Source organism: Pezoporus occidentalis, unplaced genomic scaffold, assembly GCF_034315485.1.
Source record: "Pezoporus occidentalis ecotype Australia unplaced genomic scaffold, CSIRO_AGI_Poc_V1 ctg52, whole genome shotgun sequence".
Lineage (NCBI taxonomy): Eukaryota > Metazoa > Chordata > Aves > Psittaciformes > Psittacidae > Pezoporus > Pezoporus occidentalis.
Window position 1 is genome coordinate 2,865,624 of NW_026915858.1, and position 21,136 is coordinate 2,886,759.

The 21,136-nt window shown below is 37.0% G+C and overlaps 1 protein-coding gene across 6 annotated transcripts in view; it reads right to left on the reverse strand.

Moving 5' to 3' along the window:
* The window catches only part of RYR2 (ryanodine receptor 2), a 382,151-nt gene that overhangs the window by 212,736 nt on the left and 148,279 nt on the right, over window positions 1-21,136 (reverse strand). For all 6 annotated transcript variants that reach the window (XM_062637382.1, XM_062637380.1, XM_062637379.1 and 3 more), the window contains 3 exons: window positions 15,699-15,798; window positions 12,895-12,991; window positions 3,764-3,838 (listed from right to left, as the gene is read on the reverse strand). In XM_062637382.1, the coding sequence (XP_062493366.1) occupies window positions 3,764-3,838; window positions 12,895-12,991; window positions 15,699-15,798 (272 nt within the window). The remainder of the gene's footprint in view (window positions 1-3,763; window positions 3,839-12,894; window positions 12,992-15,698; window positions 15,799-21,136) is intronic.

Sequence of the window (21,136 nt, forward strand, 5' to 3'; positions counted from 1 at the left end):
AATAAATAATCTTAACCTTTTCTTTCTCACAGGCTTTCTTGGTTCAGACTGAGTTCCTCTTGAGAGAAGATACAGACCGCCTATGGAAAAGGAGACTCATGCTGTACACAATGAGCTTAGATCTGCCAGTTCCCTCTTCAACATTTCACCTAACAGCAGCTGGGTTTGTTCACTCTCCCAGAGCACTCTCCTTTCGGAATTCAGCCCCATTTAAGCATGCTTATTTTTTGCATACTACTTAAATAGCTAGATAAATAAATAAAATACATACAAATTCTCCTAAAATAAATTTTCAAGACCATTAAGCCAAGAATGGCCCAGGTTGTTCATATTCAATAGGAGGAAATGAAAGAAGAAAGGCAAAGGTTTTGTATCTAAGCTCCCCAAGAACTCTTCAAGTTGAAATACAGGCTGCAGGTGTCTAAATTCTTGCCTCAAATTGGCAAGTTTGTTCTTCCTGATTAACTCCTGAAAATAAACTTGTGTAGGGGTTACTAAGGAGGATGGTTTTCACAAAGGCTTCTCAAATATTCATAAAGCTTCTTAAATATTCCTTAGATTGGAAACCTGACATAGCTGGGATACTTTCTTGGATCTCACATTAACTTTCTTTCATCTTACTTATTCAAAACTTTGCACTGTAGATGTATGTTTGCACTACTTTTTTGAGAGGAAATAATGTATTTATTCTGTCTTTGCAAAATGCCCATCATAATGGAGTTACAACATACTGCCAAGGTTCTGACACTATGATACACAAATGCTAATAACTCTCTATGCTTACCATGGCTTGAAATGGCTTCAAATTGTTGAACAAATGTTCACATAATATCAATGAAATACACAAACACATCCTTATGAATATAACCTGATCATAAACTTACTCCCATATCAAAATTTTGTATTACTGCGTCTTCTCACTTGAATTTAAAGTAATTCCTGGAACAACATTTAAAAACATAAAAAGTCTTTATTCAAGCTTTTTAAATGTTCAGGTACTAGTCTGAAAATCCTTATATGAGAGCTTATGCAGGTTTAAGTCATTTGTGTTTTCCCTGACACATGCGTGTAGCAGATTAAGGCACCTACCTATGCAATACAAATATCCATTTGTTTAAAAGCATGTCTTATTAAGACCTGGCCACAGTGCATGCAAAGTATGCATGCCAATTTGGCATGGATTTTTAAAGAGCATAAGTTTTTAAAATGCAAGAGCAGCACCTGGCTTCCGTTTTGTTATTACAGTATTTATTACACTTCACTAATTAAATTTCTAAACCTTTTATAGAATCATAGAATAGTTAGGGTTGGAAAGGACCTTAAGATCATCTAGTTCCAACACCCCTGCCATGGGCAGGGACACCTTACCCTAAATCATATCACCCAAGGCCTCGTCCAACCTGGTCTTGAACACTGCCAGGGTTGGAGCATTCACAACCTCCCTGGGCAACCCATTCCAGTGCCTCACCACCCTAACAGGAAAGAATTTCCTTCTTATATCCAACCTAAACTTCCCCTGTTTAAGTTTTAACCCGTTACCCCTTGTCCTGTCACTCCAGTCCCTAATGAAGAGTCCCTCTCCAGCATTCCTATATGCCCCCTTCAGATACTGGAAGGCTGCTATGAGGTCTCCACGCAGCCTTCTCTTCTCCAGGCTGAACAGACCCAACTTTCTCAGCCTATCTTCACACGGGAGGTGCTCCAGTCCCCTGATCATCCTCGTGGCCCTCCTCTGGACTTGTTCCAACAGTTCCATGTCCTTTTTATGTTGAGGACACCAGAACTGCACACAATACTCCAGGTGAGGTCTCACAAGAGCAGAGTAGAGGGGCAGGATCACCTCTTTTCAGTTATTGCCTTTAAAAAGGCCAAATGAATGAAGAGGTTTTCTGGGTTTCCCCTCCAGTATTTTTCTTTCATAAATTAGCCTCTTCTGTTTAAGTCAAGGGGAGAGGACTTAACTTAGGAAGGAAGGAAATACTGAAGCTTTTTATCTTAGAAACACATCTTTTTTTTTCTGGCTTCTATCCACTGAAATCAGTATAGTCCATAAAAACACATACAGGTGTAAGTTTTCTGGCTTAACTTCTGCTTCTCAATTAAGCAAAATGTCAGGTCAGGAATCTCGGCTATTGTACTGTTGGGTCTAGCAAAATACATCAGCTCTGCACCTTTCAAATTATGGGCCATGCTTGTGAGCTGCCTTTTCTCTAGTCTGATTCAATTTTATCTTGAACCCAATAGCTATGGACTGTAAGAAATAGAAAATAATAAATGTAGTGCAATTGAACCATTACTCTAGCTCATGCCTTGCAGACAGGAAAAAGGACAATTCATGGGCACTTACCCTTGTGAGTAGAAAGTATCTTATGAAGCCATTTCTGACTACTAAAAATTCATTTCTGCAATGTGAGAATATGATCCCTGTCACCTTTTGGTGCAATAGTATCTAGCATCTCATGGCAGGGCATCCCAAGAGGCAGGCTACATGACTGCATACAGACTGCTCAGGCAATTTTTACTAGAGTTTTCCACTACTGAGGAGAGTTCAGAAACAATGATTCCATTGGAATAATGTAAAATTAACAGAATTAATGTTATATCTGTAGTTATTCTAGGAAGGACTAGAAGTGATGGAGGACTTCAGGTATGCATATACGATGTTACAAATTTAAGTATTTGCTTGAATAGTAATGTGCTTGCAATTCAGCAATGAATGTATATAGCTATTAGAGGATCATCCAGTAAAACAGGGAAGTGAGGACTTGTAAAAGAGAGTGTTATTGGGATTTTATTTGTTTTTTCCTCATGGTAAGAAAGTCATATTCCTTAAAAAGAAAAAATACCACTACCTTTGCTTAGTTGTTTTGACAGTTCTCTGAATTTCTCAGTCCTATATGCTCAAATATTTATATCTCAAAAGTATCGAATGCCTGTCAAACTGAGATATATGACAGTCATAACAAAAACCTGTAGTTTCTCAAAATTCCACACTGTTCCAGTACCACTGTTTATTAGGGAAGTACATGCAATGAGGAAAATAAAAAGACAGAGATACTTCCACAGTTTCATTGTTGTCACTTAAGCAGTCTCAAGGTCAATTTTAGTCCAAAGGGAAAATCTCACTGCCTTATCAATGACATTTAACTTCATCCAAATAAATAAAATGTATACATAGAAAACAGCATCATTAGAGTGCAACCTTTCCCTAAGCTACTCCGATTTATTCTCTAAAAGCAATTGTTTATTAGCCACTAGAAATTTTATCACAAGCACGTATTTTAATGCAATTTATGTGTAATTTTACAGTGCAATTACCTGAATAAACAATGCATAATTCCTTACTAACATTCCAACGCTTCCATCAATGCAAAGTGGCATTTTTTTCCCATAAATTTTTTGCCTTTAAAGTCTTCCAAGTGCCTTAAATAAGTTAGGGGATGGCACACATGAATTATTATTTCAAGGGAAACAGTTCTGTTTATGTTACATACATGTGTTGAAAATATAAATTCTGAATTCACTGATAGCTGTAACAACTTCAGAACAACCAATCAAAACAGGCACAACATGTTCATTAACATGCACTCTCTATAGGAAGTTGTTTGATTTTCCATTAGTGATATAGAGCACATTTTTTGAAGATTATTTTAGGATTGTCGGTCTGGTTTTACAGTTACCAATCTGATTTTATAGGAACGTTCTCACTATACAAAAAGTGCCCTGTCAACAGACTTCTTTTTTGGAAAGAGGTTTTACTTACGCAACTCTTAGAGTCTCTAGTCGCCAAAGAGAACGAGCATGAATTGACACAGCACCACCTTCATAATGGACAGTTCTGAAAACCAAGCAAAGGCACAGACTAAATGCTCAGCTCTGTTGGAAGAATTCATCATAAGTGTTTGCTCATTTAACTGCATCTCTCATTTTAAGACCACCAAAACAATTATTGCAAGTGTCAGATTCAAAGGTTATCAGACTCAAAACCAGCTCTTGTCAATTAAGCCTGTAGACTTAATTACTCAAATTCTTATTTCCTTCATCATCCATTAGCGCAATGTTCATAACAAAAAGATTTATACAGTGTTTGCTTAGACATCTTTCTTAGTCTTTTAATGATAGAGAATCCAGGACAGTATTTCTGGAAACTAATAAAAATTATTATAAATATTTGTGATCACCGCATACATCTGACAAGAAAGGCAGTGTTCTCTCAGAGTTTATATTATTAAAATAATCGTGCAACTTACTACATCAAGTTATGAAAATCCACTTATTTGGCACTGTATTTTATTATAATAGCACCTAAAGTTTCACAACCACATTGATAACAGTATTCACATGTCAGATATTAACAGCTTCCTATTTCCAAATTTTAATATGTACTGACCCCTCTAGATCCTGCATATAGCTAGAAATCTAAGTGATTCTAAAAAAGTCAATTAAGCCTAAAAAGAGGTTTAGAGATTTTTATTTTATTTTTCTCTCCATTATTCTACAGACAGGTAAGTGATCTATATTGGATCCACAAAATGGTTTAGGTTTATGATCACCAAAAGCCCTGAGTAGATAACTTGGCTTCTTTTCAAAATAAACACTGAGGAATGCGGTGAGCATTAAGCACCATCACTCTAGATTTCCGCAGCTGTTCTCTGGACTGATTCCTGCCCCAGGACACTGCCAGAATTATAAACTTAGGCCTTGGCTTTGGGAAAATTAATAAAGAAGTCACTTATGCAAAGGAGTTCTGTCACTATGCTTATCAGACCAAGCATGACAGGGAACACTGCCAAAAAATGGCCTAGCTTTATGGATCCTGGAAGAGCTTATGGACTGAGTAGATAATGTGATCTTCAGCCAAGATACGGCACTGCCAAAATAGCCAGAGACATAACTTTAGGGACTATTAATACTGAAATTGTAGGCCACTGTTTGTTAGAAGCAATTTTTGAGGACCACAATTTAGGAATCAGGTACTTAGTACTTACTAGGCTTTAGCTTTCAAATCCCTCCTGTGGCTATAATACAGAGGGACTGAAGGCTTAGCACAGAGGAAAACCAGGCATTGAAAGAGATTGTTCAAAAACAGAAGAAATAGTGAATTAGAATCTACTTCTCAGTACTTCTAACCATACATTCATTAAACTACAGATGTGTTAAAATTCTTTGTGGAATAGGCTAGAAAGTATTAAGGAAATAAACAGTTTCAGACATTGCAAAAGAATGACAAATTGGGGGGGGGGGGGGGAATGAGTCAAAACACAAAATAAATATTTCTCATTACAATTACTGAACCAATCACACTGAATATTCATGACATATGTATAAATAGAAATTCTGGCACATGCTTCATGTACCAAAAAGAAGTTATAGGTGCATAATAAACATATACAAAATCCTCCCCAAGACCTTATAACCAGTATTTTCACCACGTATTTTCTCATTTGTTGCAATGGTTGTGGTGCCAGGAGCAACTGAGAGGTATTAGCAAGTCTCTCATATCTCTCTCACAGAAGGGAACGAAATTCAAAGTCAATCTTATTTTTTTATTGAAATTGGCCTTCAACAGTATAATAAAAGGAAAATGCTAAAAAATCTTGCATTCAGCTGCTTCTCTGTTCAGGCACTCTCCAGGCATTTGTTCAAGTTTTTGTTCTACAACTAATAGACTGGGTTTGTCTTGCAACATCTAAACAATAATAAATCAGATGTCACGCTGGTTGGTCTGTTTCAGCTGGGGACAAGGCAGGCTATGGTTGTGGGGAGGCTGTTGTTGTTTTGTTTTTTTTAAAGTCAAAACATTCTGATTACATTGTTATTTATTTCAATATGAACCTCACTGACAAAAACGCATTTGGAATTCTTGCACTGACATAATACAAAATTTAGACTTTTCCTTTCATTTTATTTTGTGTTTTTCAAGTCACTATATATAATCAGAGAAATAAGGTTGAAACAAAAGCTTCAATCTGTCTGAACGTTTCATTGTTAAAGTTGTTACCTCGTTACTTTTCAGGGATGAAGTTCTTTCTCACAGTGGAAACCCTGATACCAGTGTCTCAGACTGAGAACTCTTCTAAAGCTAGCTTTGGATTACACATACCAGTTGGATCAGTGCAACTTTAAACATCTAAAACACTTCCAGTTATGAACGTAAAAAAATGGCTTCCCATGGGCAAAGTAGTTTTCTTTTATATGACTGTCCATCCATTATTTCCTTTCCCTGTTCTTTAAAAGTGAAGCTATCAGTCACATAAGATGAGAAAATGGGGAAGAGATTGAAATTAAGAATTCCTAAATAAAAATGTGCAATTTGTTCACCCAGGGAAATAAAACGGATCCTGGGATTCTCTCTTATTTTCATGTAAGTGATTCTAGACCTTCTAGGGCTAGATTCTTTCAATTCTCCTCCCCATCCCTCTGGGAGTGGGGGGAGGAAGAGGTGGGGGCAAAGGGGGGCAGTGAGCGAGCAGCTGCATGGTTCTGAGTTACTGGCTGGGCTTAAACCATGACAAATGGGTACAGGAGCAGCAGAGAGAGTGAAGGCAGACAGACAGTAATAGCACTTTAGGGACAAAAGTCACCAGCAAAGCCTCAGCTAAAAACTAAGTGACAGCAATGTGAAGGGAGACTGAGAAAGAGTCCTCCACTGGGGAGTGGAGGGCTAGACATCAAGGATCCCAAGCAGAGAAAAACCGCACATTACAAAACCTTATTATGAAACTATAATTATTGTAAATGCATGAGGAAATTCAAAGTCACAGCCACAAAGAGAGGACAAGAAGAGCTACAATGAGCATTAAGTCTTCTAGAAAGCCTGGGATACCTTGCACCTTCCGAACCATACCCATAGCACTAATACTTGGTGCTTTTTTTTTTAGCCCTATTCTTTCCAAACCAGTTTATTTGCATATTCTACATTGATGGATTAACAATATAACCACTTTTATTTCAAATTAAAGTATCTACAAGGAATTCAGGACCTTCGAGAATTTCAGTTCATCTTTACTATAAACCTTAACCTAGTTAATTAGTTTTCTGTCTGACTATGACTGCATGTTAAATTTAAAACATCATTCTTTTCCTGTCTATACCATTAATCTATTTAATTTTCCTTAATATAAGCAGTCACTAGAGCTGGAACTTGCCTCAGCACTTGTACTACAGGGCCAGGGGTTGTGATTCTAGCACCACGGACTGCATCAGGAGTGCAGGCCCACAGGTCATTACTTAATGGTGCTCTCCCTGGCTTGTTCCCAGCACTCTCCTCCAACTTTCTGAGATGGATCTGAGATGACAAGGCAAAGCAAAGGTAAACATCAAGAAGAAAGCTTGATATCCGAATCTCTCATCTTCCATTACAATAATGAATTAATTAAACAGCTTTAAAACAGATTACCATGTACCAAAATCCCTGGAACATCATTAGTGAATTCATCTTCTTATTATTGTTCAGCAGAGAGGGTAATCATTTCAGTGAAATTCACTGACTACAAAGGGGCATTAAATGAGGTTAAAATAAATTACATTAAATGACAGTGTTTCAATACTGCTGAAGTAGTTTTGGTTCAAGAACCTGTAAAATCCTAAGTACCAGAGCACGAAAATACTGGAGTAAAACTCAGTAACTTGGAATGAATCAGGGCGCCACAAATATGGCATAAATGACATAAAAATATTGTACCTGGACTATACACAAATGAACTAAGATGGCAAAGTTCAAGTTAAAGAAATTATTTCACTCCCTTCAATGACAGGCAAGGCTGTTCTATTTCTAACTGAAAAATCAACCACTGAAGAGCTCTAACAGATTTTTTCGAATTTCTGAAAGCACAATCCTTACTCTTCAAGGCTCATGGGCTGTTTTGGCCATGGAGGAAAGGTTACTGATTTATGCTGGCTGAAAATTTCCTCAGTTCACATTTTAGTCATAAATAATCCTTCACACTCACCATATCAAGAAGTATATTTTACCCATCTTAAGAGAATGGCATTGAAAAGAAAGGGAAAAATGAGCTGGGATTGGCTAAGTCACACTGATTTTGACTTTTAACACTTTAAAACCCTGTATATCCATTTCTGAGACTAATCTGAAGTGTTCACTATAATTTACAAAAGCCTTAATGTAATATGTTTAACCTAAAGAAACTTTCAAATGCAGGAATGACAAAACTGCCTCTGAAATTAGGCTACACATACATTATTTCCTTATGAAGGCCTATTCTCATTGGATGTCTTGAGAAACTGGGAGTCTGTTTCACTGTCATGGTATAAGCCCAGATGGTAACTCAGAACCACGCAGCCACTCGCTCACTTCCCTCCCTCCTTCCCTCCCCCTTCTCCTGGAGGGATGGGAAGGAGAATTGAAAGAATGTAAATCCCATGGGCTAAGATAAGAACAGTCCATTAACTAAGTTATAACACAAAACCACTGCTGTTACCACCAATAACAATAAGAGAAATAACAAGGGAAGAAAATACAAAACTAAACCCAGGACAAAGGGGAAAAGGAGAAAAAAAACAATAAGCACTAGTGATGTATAATACAACTGATCACCACCTGCTGATCGATACCCAGCAAAACCCAAACAGCAATCTGGGACTTCTGGGTAACTCCCCCTAGTTTATACTGGGCATGACGTGCTGTGGTATGGAATACCCCTTTGGCTAGTTTGGGTCAGGTGTCCTGTCTCTGCTCTGTCCTGGCTTCCTGTGCCACTCCTCACTGGCACAGCATGAGACTGAAAAGTCCTTGATTGGAGTAAACATTACTTAGCAACAACTAAAAACATCAGTGTGTTATCAGCGTTCTTATCAGGCTAAAGTCCAAAACAGAGCACTGCACCAGCTACTAAGAAGGAGAAAAATAACGGTTACAGCTGAACCCAGGATATCCACATCAAGTGATACTTTGAAAATGCCAGGAGCACTTTGCTCTCTCACAGGTTAATTTCTTTCTGTAACGATGTATTTCTGAAGGGTCCTCACTTTAAAATACATACTACAAGTCAAAATGCAAGTTAGTTGCAATGAGAACATTCATGGTCCCCTTCTGCGCTGGGAACTATGAATACGCACAGCCCTACTCCTGTGTGCACTTTAACTTCTAAAAGTATGAATGTGATGGGCTATAGTAAAAAGCAAGCATCACAACCCAGTTAAATAATTTTGATTATGTACTTCCACTGCTATCTGCCATTAGGTTTTGGGTACTTCTAAGTAACAAAAATGAAAAACAAACAAAACCACACACACAGAAAAAAAACACCCTACAAAGTAATCCAAAATTCTACAGTCATGCAGAGTACTATATTAATAACTAGTTGACATTTTTACAAGAAAATAAAAAATGACACACATAATAAAACATCAAAAATGTAACTAATTCCTCTTAATTGAACAGTAAAAATGGGGGATGTTGACTAATTCAATTGTGATGGGGAAAATATCAGCTTGTTTATTGTAATATTTTAAAAATCTTTGCTGCACAACCTGAATTTGTTATGAACATTCTTGCAAATTTTTTTAATTAAAGGTTTAAAATAATGGTAAACAATTTCACAGAAGCATTTCAACGTATACTTGCTCTAAACACCAACTTCTACCATAATTAGAATAACTTTATTCATTCCTTTGATATTATAAATTCAGAAGACTCTTCATAGTGCAATTACATCTCACCACTCAATACCAAAGCCCCTCTTCAACAAATGCAATGATTCCTCCCTACCTTCTAGTGATCACAGTAGCACAGTTTAACGACTAAATGCTGGACATACAAGCTCAATAATTCAGCAAGGAAACAGAGTATATATTCAGAAAAAAAATGTGAAACACAGGAACAGTCATTTTCTATGACTATTTCTGCCCCCTGCACTAGGCCTCTTCCAGTGTACATATGGATGACCTTGCTCTCGAGAAAGCTTTGTTAGGCACTGTAATCATGAACACATGAACACATCTGCACTGTCACTGTTCATAGGCCTCCACTGTGCTAATGCTGCTCCACGAGAGTATAAACAGCTTGAGAACGTGTGTTTTATTTAGGACTTCTGGTAATCTTTGAAACACTTTTATACTCAAATTTATGTAACTGTACCAATGCTCTAAGAATAGAGAAAAACAGCAGTTATTTTCAGAAACTGCCTAGGAGGTTCCTTCACATCAAAACCATTTATTCATTCCCAGGATTAGATACCAGGTGACATTATAGAATCAAACTGTTATTTTAGGACTGTCTGATCCTTTATTTATTCAAAAAAAAAAAAAAAAAGCATGAAGAGGAGGCCTTTGCAGAAAAATAAAAATGAGATAGAGAAATAACTGAGTCACAACAGAGATGGAACTTCTGTGTTCCTTTATGCTGCCACTCCGCAGAGCAGAGCTGTTCTTCAGGCATTTAGTGGCACAAAGCTAACCAAGCACAACCACAATAATCCATCACCAGACTATTTCAAAAGGCAATGAAAGAATAATATGGAATTATACTCCAAATATATCATACTTTACCATGCCGTATGTGCAAAAGTTACAGAACTTAAATGAAAGGCAAACTAATTTATTTTACAATTTCTTACTTGCCAAAATTACCCCTACTTTTAAATATAACCCTACCAGCAGTTAAAAGCCATCCATCAAAATAAAGTATGCATACATACTGAAAACCGAAAGGCGCCACAAACTGTCCTTTTAGATATCATTTTGAATGAGCTAGTAAGCAAGAGTCCTAATAACAGATGAAATCATAAAGGCTTTAAGCAACAATTGAATGCACTAATAATTTAAGAGAAGAAAGTTTAGGGTACAGAGCAATTATACAGGAAATACAAAAACAACTATATCAGTACCATTTGTTGTCTACTAGCTCTGTTTTTTTGGGGGGTAGACTGATAAGGGAAAATGTAGGCAGTGCAGAATAAAAAATAAGGACCTGTTCTGTTTATAGCACTGTCCTACAGCTTAAGAAATGAACCCTATTCTTCAAATGAGACCTCATCTGGAGTAATGTGTGCTGCTCTGGTGTCCTCAACATAAAAAAAACAGGGAACTGTTGGAACAAGTCCAGAGAAGGGCCACGAGGATGATCAGGGGACTGGAGCACCTCCCGTGTGAAGAAAGGCTGAGGAAGTTGGGGCTGTTCAGCTTGGAGAAGAGAAGGCTGCATGGAGACCTCATAGCAGCCTTCCAGTATCTGAAGGGGGCCTACAGGGATGCTGGGGAGGGACTCTTCATTAGGGACTGTAGTGACAGGACAAGGGATAAAGGGTTAAAATTTAAACAGGGGAAGTTTAGATTGGATATAAGGAGGAAGTTCTTTCCTGTTAGGGTGGTGAGGCACTGGAATGGGCTGCCCAGGGAGGTTGTGAATGCTCCATCCCTGGCAGTGCTCAAGACCAGGTTGGATGAGGCCTTGGGTGGCATGGTTTAGTGTGAGGTGTCCCTGCCAATGGCAGGGGGGTTGGAAATTGATGATCTTAAGGTCTTTTCCAACCCAAACTATTCTATGATTCTATGACACAAAAGATGCATCGTGTAAATGCACAGGCAGAAGAAAGTATTGTTTCCTTGACTTGCAAATTCACACTCCTTCGTTGTGGTTTATATGTAACACTAGCCTTGTTGAAAAGATTTGTAGTGTGCTCTTAAGCATTTATTACTGAAGTGCCTGATATCCTATAAATCTGGAATTACACTGCAACTGGAGTTTATAAAAGACATTTTGCAGGATTTAGACTGAAGTAAGAGCGAACGCTATAGAATTCTATTATGTATCGTCTAATCTTTTAATTAATCATTTTAAGGGCGAGGATAATAGCAGCAAAAAACTCCCAAGCTGTAATGGATCTGTCCCATAGTACCTAAAATTAAAACACCAACTGATCAGATTTTAACTTTCAGCATTTTGAAGTATCTTCTGTGTTTAAAATTATTCCCTTGTCTAAAAATAACAAATAGCCAGGAAGAATCAGTTAGCAGCTGTATAAGAAAACTTAAGTTTTTCTCATTAATATTAAAAATTCATAGAAGATTTTTGCTATATTTTAATGAGAGCTTCCAATATCTTTCTCTTATCTTTACAAATAAGAATAAAATAGAAAAAAAAAAATCATTTCTATTTGCAAACCAAGAAAACTAATTTGGAAATGTATGAATAGCATATTTTTTTTTTGTCATGGAAATGAAGCTACCCAATATACTGCATTAAACAAAACATCCCAAAATCAACATTATCATTCAGCAGTCTTCAGACTGAAGGTTGGAATAAATCATATGACACTGTCTCATTGAAAAGCAGCTTAGGGTATATTTTATTAGAGTAAATAAACAGGGCTTTGATTCATCCATATAATCACTCTACAGAGACATGCCACTTTCAGTGCCAGTCATCTCACCAATTGGATTTATTGGTTAACTCCATACTGAGCTGTCAGCACTTCTCTACTTCCATTCTAGGATTCTTATAGTCAAAAAAATAACCATAACTTTAGTCCTAGACTACCATGACAGGTACACTTCAGATCAATACCCAGACCAGCAGCCTTGAAGGAATGGGAAGTATTCTTAACCTGTCCTAAGGAATTTGTTGTGATTATAGAAAAAAAACAACACTAAAGAAAGCAACCCATTTCATTCACAGTGTTTATAAGTCACTGAAGATGACAATAAGTGTCAAAAATCACTACTGCTTTTACACCTGGTAAGTGAAATCAGACTTGAACAATATTAAAAACAAAATGCAAGATACTCATGTCCAACATTCATCTCAACAATATTACTCCTTATGAGGTATACATCCCATCACAGTGTCTTTCAAAAATCTGCATTATCAATCAGTGGCATTTAATACTGATTCAGCAACATTCATTATTATTCTATTATAAGCTGGAAACCTACCTTCTTTGTTCTTCTCCATGTTCACCCGAAGGGACTGTCAAACATTCATCCATGTGACCATGCAATAACCTCAGAACATCCCCTCCTATCAGATAACCTTGAATAAAGGGAGAAAATCAAGTGCATTTGTCTGAACACAGCAGCACGTAAAACTATAGTTCAAACTGTAATAAATACTACCAGGGGTTTTGTGGGGTTTTTGTTTGAGTTTTTTTCTGTTGGTGTTTTATCTTACTTATAAAGGACAGCTAGAAGAAGGGGAGGGTATCTTGCACCCTGGGGAGCCAGCTGAATATTGTCAAGTGAAAAAAGAGGTCCAAGTCAGCAAGCAGGAAAGGGTGGATTAGGAGAGACACAGACAGAGGATTCTACAGTGTTAGCACAACTCAGAAAAAGGCTGATCTAGCAGAAACAAGTGAGCAGTGTCTCTGTGAGAGATACTTCCCTTACAGATTACAACAGAAGTGGAGGACTCTTTACCTGCTGATTTTTGATTTAAGTTTAGTATTTCAGTTCACGTAGTAACAACGACTGATTCAGCTAATGTTAACTTGAAAATCCTTTTAATGTCTTTGGGAGTTTTCTGTAAGAAAAACTTCTGGGAAGATCCATTTTAAAATCTGCTTGACTTAAGATTCCCAACCTACAATCATGATTTATTTGGACTCCAAAGGCAAACTCCTATACTGTCTAGATCTCCACTGCACTTGCAGGTTCAAAGCCGAGCACCTGGCTCTACAGTACAGGTACAGATATATGTGTTCATAAACTAAGGCACAGAGAGCATACACGTAACATTACAATATCTGAAGGACCAGGACACTGAAGCCAGAAGCTGAAAATAAGGCTATAATTCTAATCAGTAAAGATAAAAACAAAATAGATGCTTTTCCATCAGTATCAGGTATCCTACAAATTTTGTATTATAATCTAGTAATATTAAGACTTGTAGATTTTAAGTGCAATTCAATGGTATTTTTCCAGTCTGACAAGCTAAATGTTAACACTTGTCTCCTAATTTCATCTTCCCTTCTTGCTAGAAATATCAAATAATACCAAAATCTGCATTTGAGCAGGATGTGGTAACATAATCCCTCAGTTTAAGTGTTATAACAAAAAGCTATTTTAAAAGATTCTTGCAATAATATTTTCAAGCCATGTCTATTAAAAAGTAATCCTTGCGCAGTATGATAGAACTGTACAAGGAAATGGTGTTGAAGACCCAACAGCCACCCTGTACACATTTCACAAGTTTATTTTGAAACTACAGGAAATCTTTGTCCTGAATATGTATCATGGAATATTTCAGGATATATTTTTTAAACCTTTGAAATCAATACCAAATTAGTATTTATACAGCCAGTTTTAGTACTGAGTTTGTAAATTCCTGATTTTGACACAGAGGGATGTGTCCAGGTAACAGCAGTTACGTATATTAACTTTTCTATGGACCTGTGTTCATGTAATTCTGGAGATGTTGTGACCAGAGACCTTTTTAAAAAACCTTTTTTGGTTTTGTTTCATTTTGAAAGCATCTGCATCCATTTCACAGTGCAGAATTAGCAGAATTACTTGATCTGACACTAAAGCTGTGTTTTGACTTACACAACAAACTCACTTCTGCATAAGACGGTTTTGCAGAAATGCATGTAAGAAATAATTTTCTTTTAACTACCTCCCTCAAATGCCCTAGTTCATTTTGCAGACTATTTATCTGTTATTTCCACTACAGTTTAATTTAACTGAGTTTCACTTACTAATTTGTTTTTAATTGGAAGTTTTGATTAAAAGAGGGTATTCAAGTGTAGTTATTCATACTTATGTTTTGTTTATGAAGATAACAAAGCATTTTGCAGATATTAACAAAATTAGCTTTATTTTCCTCTTTCCTCTTTTTGAGGGAATTCTCTAATTTGGATAGTTTTACTGAGGCATATGCAGTAAGGTCTTATACACTGTCAGATTCATTCTCTCTTCATAACAAGACAACTTTGACCACAGGAACATTTGCCAGTTTTTCTAGAATAAGGCTTTTGCCCTAATTCTTTCTGACACAAAACAGCTGATCTTCTCTAGAAAAGATACTGCTTAACAAGGATAGCATCTATACCTGACGAAAGTGAAAATGGGAAGGCATAATAACAAAGAACAAGCAGACATGCACAGAAACACACAGCTGCAAAAACCATACTACACCATTTTCACATGATTTCCTGTGCGTACAAATGTATAACATGACACTGTCATTGTGGAGTTCTGCTTCCCAGATAGGCAGGTCTCACTAGTGAAATTCACCAACCAGACAGACGTGGCACAGAACAAACCTGGAACTCAGCTAATAAACTGTACTGACATTATTAACATGAATGCTACACCACTGCTGCCAGCAATGGGATGGTGAGGAGAATGGAGTTTATAGGAGGGAGCAACAGGCTGGAGAGAAAGTTTTCACCTCTCATCAACAAGAAGGTTTTCTCCATAAATTTTAGGACACTAAATGCACTACCTGTAACCATGACTGCATACTGAGAATAATCTGCGATAATATTTTAAACAATGACCAAAAGCCATTTAAACAAAATAAATGTTATGAATGTTATTGTACCTATAGCAAAATAAGATTTGAATGAGCTGCTCAGTATTTAGAAAAAAATATGTAGAAAACCATCAGTGTCATTTTTTTATTTATTAGATTGAACGTCTACATAACAGAAACCCACTCCCACACTTGGCAGAATAATCAGATTTTTCAGATATTTCATTTACAATCAGTCTTTCAATACTTAAAGTCAAGTCGACCTTACCTTGGGCAGCTTCACTTCCTGAACTGATTGGTGCTACACTCCAGAGTGTCTGCTGGAAGGCTGCATCAACATGTAAACTACCATTGCCGTAAGAGAGGTGCTAAAACCATGAAAGAAAGGTTTTTATCTGGGGTTAATTAAAGATCGCATTGCAGTATACAAAAATAGTATCAAATATTCTCATTTGGTTCATAAATAAATTATTCCTACTGACTACATAAGTAAACACAAAGTCAGACAGAATCATCAGCTGTCTGGGGGTCTTAGACCACAGCAAATACTCTGAAGCACTGATTATTACATGTAGCGTGGTTCTAACACTGGTGGTGTTCTTTCTGTACACAATGGAATTTTCCACAGAGTTTGAATATTGAAACGTACATCTGTATTTCAAGTGTAACTTACCACTTAATTATTTCTTTTGGGCTACTGGCTTCTTAAAACCACCTTCAGATCAAAGTAATCAAGTAATCCAGTAACTGACCTTGTAAGGCACTAGTGCAGTAGCATTTAGTCACTTTTCTCAAAACTTTATTTTAAACTAATGGACAGTAACGGTGTTTATACATTGGTAGCATTGCTCTCAGTTTCTGTATGTTGAGACCAACATTAAAACCTTCTGGGTAAAATTATTAACTATGCAAATGACGAAAATGGCAATGGAGGTCAGAAAGGGGTAGATTCCTAATGACACATGCAGAGCTGTTCTGTCTTCCTGCCTGCACATCATCTAGCCATACAGCAGTACAAACAAATAGTATATCGGCTAATTTAGAAGGCTCCCCTTAACCCAATGACATAAAATAAGATATTTCACAAAGCCATGTCTCCACCACACCAGTGTCATTCAGCACATGGAACACGGATGTTGAATGAATGAACCACCACCTCACTTCTTACTTTCCCTTTCTGCAGTTACATAGCTTAGTCAATGGCAGATCAGGCTGAGAAACCAGAATCCCCAGCACATCTCCAGGCACATTCCTGCCCTGTGGGCCTTAGTTTTGTCAGGTTTCCCCTGAGATCACTACAGATTCCAGACAATGAGCAATTCAACCAGTGCAGTAAAAAGGAGTATTACTTTTTGAGGAAAACACATCAGAGTAGGCAAAAGAGGAAGAGGTTAAGACTTCTGTCACTTTGATCTGTCATCAACAAAGTACTTCTTGTAACTGTGTGCTTTTTACATGTTAATGATCTTACTTCACACACAATGATATCAACTGAATTAATATTCCATATTATAGACAGGACATTGAACAAAAATACACTGCTGACATCTCACTTCAAAGCACCTGTGATATTTATCCATTCGACTCCCAGTGAACAAAAATACATTGCTGACATCTCACTTCAAAGCACCTGTGATATTTATCCATTCGACTCCCAGCTGTAGCTCTCATTATAACCCAGATGTCTCAAGCTGACTCACCAGAGAATTACACCTTTAGGAAGTATGATTTAAATGACCTAATACAACACATGATCACCACAGCAGAGAAACCAAGATTGTATCTATGCAATTCTCTTCTTTCCTTCAGTTCCCTCAATTGCTTGCTGCATCCTTCAATTTACAATTGAAGGCAGGAGTCCTGACATTTACAATTCAATGAGCTATGGTGTTTGTCCCCTGGAATCATCAATCCATAGCAAACAATAAAATGAACCTTTGACCATGTAAAGAAAGTGCCCTGTCAATGGATATTCAAGGATTAAATTACATCAAATGGTTAGAAAAATCCCAGCAGATTAAAAATGCCAGTCTTAATCCTGGCATTGCCTAACTTTTCAGTGCTGTACTCTACAATCTCAATGATGTTTTAAAGAAATCTGCTGCCTCTCTATAATTTAGTTGGAACTTACCTGCTCGGTATTGTACTTTCAGCACAATAAAACTATCAAAATGAAACTAATTCCACAACACAGTGTCGAGAATGTGGACCTGACACTCACACTGCCTGGTAGTTTCCATACCTGCTACCTGCTTCAAACCTCCATAACCAGACCTTTGCTAGCTGGCATAGTACCTGACAGAAGTAGCGGGTTGCTATTACCAACAAGGACCACATACCTATCTTTTCAGGCATGCAGTAATATGTGCAAAGCAGAAACATGTTGTGGTCAGGAATCCTGCTGTCTGTTCTAATCCTAGCATGGGTCTTCACTATTACAGGCAAGTCCTTCAGCTTTCTGTCTCACCCAAATAGTATCTTTTCTGCACTGGTGTCCAAGCTCAGCCAAAAACGCTAGTTTTCTTCCACACTAATAGACTAATGATCTCCTAAATCAGCATTTAACCTGCCATAGATTCTTAACCACTTTTCAGAATTAAATTATGGTAATTTACGAATACAGGTTAACATTACAGTCTGCTTCTTACAGCGGTTAACACTACTATAGGCTGCTGCTTCTAAATTTCAAGACTCAAATCTCCTAGAATACTACAGGTTTCCCAACTGAATTCACTGTCATGTTATAAACTCTGTACTGCTCTTCAGAGAAGTCACACATCTCTGTTCCTAGGTTTTTTTAAAAAAAAACACTGTATTCAAGCGTACTGAAGAGCTAAGGAATCAGATGGTAATTTCCACAAGAACACTTCAATTTTGATTGCAGCAGCAAAGCTGCATTTGCAATAACTGTGAATACCTAGATGATGTGTTTTAAATTCCAGTCAAGCTGCATCAAAGCTTCTGTTCTCCAAAACATGCATGTTTGTAGAAGAAAAACGTAAAGAAAGGAAAACTTTTGCTTCAGACTTTCTCTTGGCTAAGGTGTGTCAATACTAACACCTTATTTAGCAGTGTCTACTTCTATCTGCACTTTACATTATGATGTCTCTGCCTTCAATTTCAGGCCATTCCAACTAACAAGACTAGCTTAAGGAGGGTTTAGTTTCTGGTATATTTTGAGAACTGCCTACAAAGCACAGCACTTCCCAGAATACTTACATACTGCACACAGAAGCAGCATCCAAAGCATCATCAACCACACTCCTTCAAAATTTAGTACCATCTAGTACAGAGATGGAAGTTACAGACATGATCCAATTCAATCTGCTTCTCTTCCCTACACTGAGACTCTGACAGCCCTTGCTATTTCCCTTTTTTTCTCTGTCTTAAAATTACTACAAGGACCAGAACAGAGCAGCAGTTTCAAACCACACAGGCACCTATCCTCAATGATCCCACAACCTCTGAGATGATCCAAGACCATTTCCACCACAGGTACACAAATGAGAACTCATGCAGAGTGAGAGGGAACACTTCATACACCTCTCTACTTCTCCTTTGTAAGTCTGAGAACAGGCAAAACAAAACTGGAAGATGCTGACACTGGAGGTATTTCTCCCTTGGAGTAGAAGTAAAAAAGAATGTACCTGTATATATAGCAAAACAGAATGAATCACAAAAAAAAACAAGCAAACAAAATCCAACCTATACTCCCTCCTTTTTTTTTTTTTTATTAATTAGGAAAACGAAAAACATTTTACATCAGAAAAAAAAAAAGATGAATTAGTAACCTTTAGCAAAAATCCAAAGGTTAAACTAGACGTACTGTCTCTAGAACCAAAGATAACCATTTGTTATCTTTCTATGTAGCGGGTATAATTTCTATTAAAATTTATTACCTGAGTCAGTGAAAAGTATTCTGTAAAACTGAATATCATATTGACACTGTCAAAATAAATGAAAATATTCAGTCACAAGGAAGGAAGACATTGAAAAGAACTCAAAATAATAACTGCATCTGTGTAAAGTTTTTATATCATTTTTTTTGTATTTATGTCTAGAAGTGGCAATATCTTTATATTCATTGAAATGCCTTTGAATACTTTGAAAAGGTCTGAATAAATATTGGTAAACTTACAACTGCAGAATAAAAAGTTATTATCTAAGTTTTGACACAAAGTAGGTAAAGCGCAGGATATTTCAGATGGGGTTCAAGCTCTACAAAATCTTCCTTTCTTTGCATTTCTCTGAAGTGGTTTAAACAGTTGGCCAGCAAATCCACAAGCAAAGAGAATTTTTCCATTGATGAAGAGAACTGTCAGCACTAAACTAAGCAATTTCAGCATAAATGCCATCAGCAAAGGGAGAGTAGCAGCTAAAACCCACAGATACCCCAACATTACCATTACAACTCAGCCACGAAGGATCACCTAGTCCACTGCTGCTGACAGCAGGTAATTGCAGATGCATGTCAGGAAAGCATGAGGATCCATGCCACAGAGGGTAGAGAGGAGAGTAGTCTGCATTCGCCCTCTCTATGTTAGCTTTCTTTCTGTTCTATAAGCACAAAAAGCCTGCAGCAAATCAACTACTATGCTTCAACGTGATTATCATTTAGTTTGATTAGAGGCATGATCTTTCAGTAACAAAATGCTAATTTTACAGAAGCAAGCATTAAAAGTTAGGAAATAACAAACAAAGTAGCATATGGAAAAAGATTTGCTTCTGGTGAATACATCATATTACAGTCTTCAGGGGCATGATCCTGTACAATTTTTTCCACAAGCGCTGCCTCATTGTCTATACAGGATAAAGGAGTTCAGTGCATGAATAGCACACAGTGTTTGATTTTCTCATCAATCTTCAGTCTGCAGCCTCATGCTTTATTCAATATAGTCAATTCTTCAAAGCTTTGAAAGAGGATTATTAATTTTCTCATAAGCTTTTCTCTTGCTACCAACAATTACAGCATTTCACAAAACACAATTAACGATTTCATTTTCTCAAAATCCCAAAGGAGAAGTGTTATAGCCCATTTTCCAGTGGAGAATGGTGGTACCTAAGATTACACTAAGGAATTTTCATTAATCTAGGATGCCTGAGTTGAGGTGACAAGGACCTTTTTAACTCCCATTGTAGACTGCATTATATGAAATTTAATGTGCAAAGCACATTTTTCATTCACCTCAGTTGCATGTATCAAGACTGAGCAACTCTAGCAGAAGGAGACCTCAGAGCCACAGTTCATGTAAGGAATATTCCAGAGAAAGAATCAAGAGTAAGTGACCTCTTGAAAATGAGCCTGGTATAAAAAGAAAAAAAATCAGCTCAGCAAATTCCACAGCAGACTCTGGAACAAAATCTAATTCACCAGGAAAATAATTAACTAAGCACCGTACCATGATCCTTCACCTACAATTCCTAGCTTGAAATTTCATCTTCAAAGTTGCTTCATCCTACAGCCTCCCTGCTTCTCAGACCTGACACATCCATTGAACATTTATCAGCACTGAGACAATGTTCCATAAAAAGCTACTGTGACTGTATGTTTACGAGATTTCATAAAAAAAAAAAAAATCAACGCCATAATTTTTGCATTGGGCTTGAAATTTTCAAAATCAAATAAAATCATTTTTGTGGTATAATTTATATGTAATTTTCCTTCATTAAAATAAAAGGGCACCTCTCCTCTCCTAAAGTTAAGAG